Below are 3,531 nucleotides of genomic sequence, written 5' to 3'. Positions count from 1 at the left end.
CTCGGGGGTAAGTTCAATGCGTGTCGGAGTGTCAGACACACCAACGTTGGGAGACGGAGCTCCAGATCTGGATGGGGTTGGTGTGTTAAAGGTGAGGAACTCGGGTGTACTCCCCGGAGTTGAAAAAGGCGTTGTTATTGTTGTGTGAGCTTGACCACTTCCCGGGGTAGAGGTGTTAGGGATCTGGTTGACCTCTCCCGGAGATCCACTTTCTGACATAGTGGTTTGGAATGGAAGGAGCTACACGTACCAGGTCTCTTTTGAGGAGAAACAGCGGCGTAGCCCCACGGTGGGCGCCAACTTGTTGATGCAACAAACACGGGACCAAGGATGGTAGCTGGACTGGTCAGGCAAAAGGGCTGAAAGGTTTGATTTTGCCTAACGCAGGTCGCGGGGTCCCTCCACGTTTGCAAAACGTGGAAGGAGGTTCACTAGTATATTTGAGTTATTTGCTTTGAAGTTCTTTCTCCAAGGTTGACTCGGATCAAGAAAAGAAAGCAAATAGAATGAATGAGATGAATCTGATGAAGAGTTATTTGGAAGTGACAAGAACTCTTCGAATGACAAGAGATTGAGGAATCTCTCTGCCTTTTGGAATGTCCTTGAAGTGTTATTGAGCTGTCTTCTTATAGTGGAAGACACTTCTCGAAATGGTATGGACTATACTAGTGAGACCTGTTTGCTTATGGAGGGTTTCCCCTTTTGGGGTTCAAGGCTTTGGACCCCTGGTTAATAGGGTGTGCCTGTACAGACCTGCTCTGACTTTGTGAGTTGGTGAGCGTAAGTTGGTGAGATGAGTTGGTGGACATGACTAGTTACTGTTCCTCGATTCACTCATTATGCAACTTTTCATCCGATGAACCTTTCAACCTTTTAAGCTCTTTGCATATTAATAGTTTTATTTGTCTTTGGGCTACCCCCGTCGTCATACACCTTAGCTAACGAAACGCATGCCACATAATATATAGGAATGGAACGTTTATTGAACTCCATCTCATTACGTTCTTCCCAAATCTCCCACATACAAGTCAAAAGAATCGCCCATAACAATTGAAAAGGGTGTGTTCCACCGATTCAGCAATAACATTACATCTACCGCAGATGGGATTAACGTTCAGCATATATACCACGATAGGTCGTCTTTAGTTGAAATTTGTTTGCTGTAATATTTATTTCATTTTGTAGTATTTCTTGAAGTCATTTGCTGTAATCTAATGAGTTTTGTATGATATTACTTACTAGAGTGGACTGTAATATGTGCTGCATGATATTACTCTACCGGAGTGGACTTTTAGTATTAAAAAACACTGGCAATTAAGACTCTAGTGAGACGGCAAACACTTTGCGTTTGGTTTGTTAATGATTGAAATAAAAATAAAAAGCATTAGTAAGAGTGTATTAAGACACTCACTGTGTTAGTAAGACTAGACTTAAAATGAAGAATGAGCATTTTGGCCGGGGGCATTTAGGATCTTCATTGGAATGTGAAATTATTCATGAAATAATTGAAACCACTGATTGGATCGGGTTCTGTTAACTGACTCACTCTTTGTATTTTTTTCCCTAAAAAACTATGTAAACAATCCATACTACCATATCATCACAGTAATTACCTCAAATTTGGAATATTTTCATATATATATACACACTTTAAATTTAGGCTGAGTCAACTAGATCAAAGCAAAAGCCAAATAAAAAGACAGTTAAAATGTTGTCTTAACAAATTTGCATTCAATTCTTCTTTTCTTACGAAGTTTTACGGCAGATTACTGGTGACCAACCAAACCTTGAAACTCCTTGGACGCAAAATAATAAGAAATAAAAACAACATTTTCAAAAGAAATAATAATGCTGTTTCGTTACCTTGTCGTACCGGAAATCAACTCTCTGAAAGCTGTGGAGTTTAACAAAGCTAGGACGATAAGTCATTATGGTAAAGAAGTCGGCCCGACAATTTAGGTGTAGAGTAGCATTCGTGTTAAGACAATAGGCCAGAAGCTTTTTTGTTGCTTCATCATGGACTATCAAAATACCAGTATCTTTTAAACCATCTATGAGACACACGGGATACGATCTAAGAATAGTTCTTATGTTTTGTTGGATAGTTCTCTCTTTATACCAAGATTTCCCATTCATCACCCAAACCTCTAATCCTAAGGAACCCAATAAGATTAAACTTAACTTACCTTTCAGGACTCCTAACTTGGATTTTCGGTAACGTCCACTAGGAGATGGAAATAACTCAAATGTCTCGGTATTCAAATCAAAATCGTAAACTTGGCCATAACCAAGCCAATACACATGACTATTTAGAAATACACCAGGGCCTATCTGTATTGAGTTTGTGTGGTTAGGAGTTTGTCCCAAAACTCTCCATTGGTTAGTGCCAATAGTGTGAACTAAAGTATGATCAGTCCCGTAAACCTTATTTTGGACAAAGCTTACTGTCGGGTTGCAAAGTATCACTTTGTATTCCCCTACTGTTGAAACACCGAAACCATAACTACACATCTCATTCTCCAATTGTAGTTTAGGAAGGATCATATATTCTTTCAAAACAGGATTTAATATGTAAACTGAATCATATGGACGATAACAGCAGATCAAACCATTGACGGAACCCGCGAAACTAAAAGGAGGACCTCTAACACAAATTAGGCTCTTCACAGGGTGGAGGTGGTACTTATCTTCGTGTTCCATCATCTCAACCCACTCTAAACTTCCTTGCGTACCAATGCAGCATTTATAAATCATCAGGGCTTCATGCGATCTGGAGAGATGAAGACGAACAAAGTAAGGATCGGAAACAAGATCACGCCACTTTCTGCACACGCACTTGAAGCGGACGATTGCTTTGACTGGAAGTCTGGATAAAACGTCCAACATGACACTTTCTGGTAACACGTCTTCCATCGTTAGAGAATACAAAACTAGGGTTTTGGTGTTTGTGGAATGGTTCAAGGCATTCGTCTTCCATGCAGAATATATAGGAAAGTGTTTTAGGGCTAGGCCCAATTTGAGCCTTGAAAATTTATTTAAAGGTTATTTATTTACTAATATAAATCTATACTATATAATAAAAGAAACCAATAGAGGAACATTTGTCATTATTCCTAGACCTTAGACCATCCCTAATGGTATATAATTATTAAAGTAAACGTTAAAGATTATTAGAAAAAAATAAATTTAAAACGTTTGTTATTTGAAAAAGGTTTAAAGATATATTCTTCTTTTTTGGTTTAAACGGAAGATTATAAAGGTAAAGAGCTAATTACATAGTTAGTCCTTGTGGTTTACACAAAATAACATACTTAGGTACTAATAGTTTAGAATCACATTATAGGGTATTAACTTTTCATTTTGTAACGTTTGAAGGTATTAACGTTATTTGTAAGCTTAAAATCACATTCTATTAGTACCTAAATATGTTATTTTGTGCAAACCACAGAGACTAACTATGTTAATACCCTAGAAGTTAATACCTCCAAACGTTACAAAATGAAAAGTTAATACCCTAGAAGGTGATTTTAA

General features: G+C 37.9%; 1 protein-coding gene across 1 annotated transcript; it reads right to left on the bottom strand.

The window, feature by feature from the left end:
- Positions 1–1,833: 1,833 nt before the first annotated feature.
- On the bottom strand, positions 1,834–2,913 carry LOC110932039 (putative F-box protein At4g38870). Its single transcript, XM_022175400.1, has one exon. It carries the CDS (start codon positions 2,911–2,913, stop codon positions 1,834–1,836), a length of 1,080 nt encoding a protein of 359 aa, XP_022031092.1.
- Between the last annotated feature and the right edge of the window lie 618 nt (positions 2,914–3,531).

This window comes from Helianthus annuus, chromosome 3 (assembly GCF_002127325.2).
Source record: "Helianthus annuus cultivar XRQ/B chromosome 3, HanXRQr2.0-SUNRISE, whole genome shotgun sequence".
Taxonomy (NCBI): Eukaryota; Viridiplantae; Streptophyta; class Magnoliopsida; order Asterales; family Asteraceae; genus Helianthus; species Helianthus annuus.
Note: the sequence above shows the minus strand (reverse complement) of the source record. Positions and strands in the feature narration are given on the sequence as shown.

What these genes read in the sequence shown, in the direction of transcription:
- LOC110932039 (XM_022175400.1), bottom strand. Translation starts at nt 2,913, where the DNA reads ATGGAAGACGTGTTACCAGAAAGTGTCATGTTGGACGTTTTATCCAGA.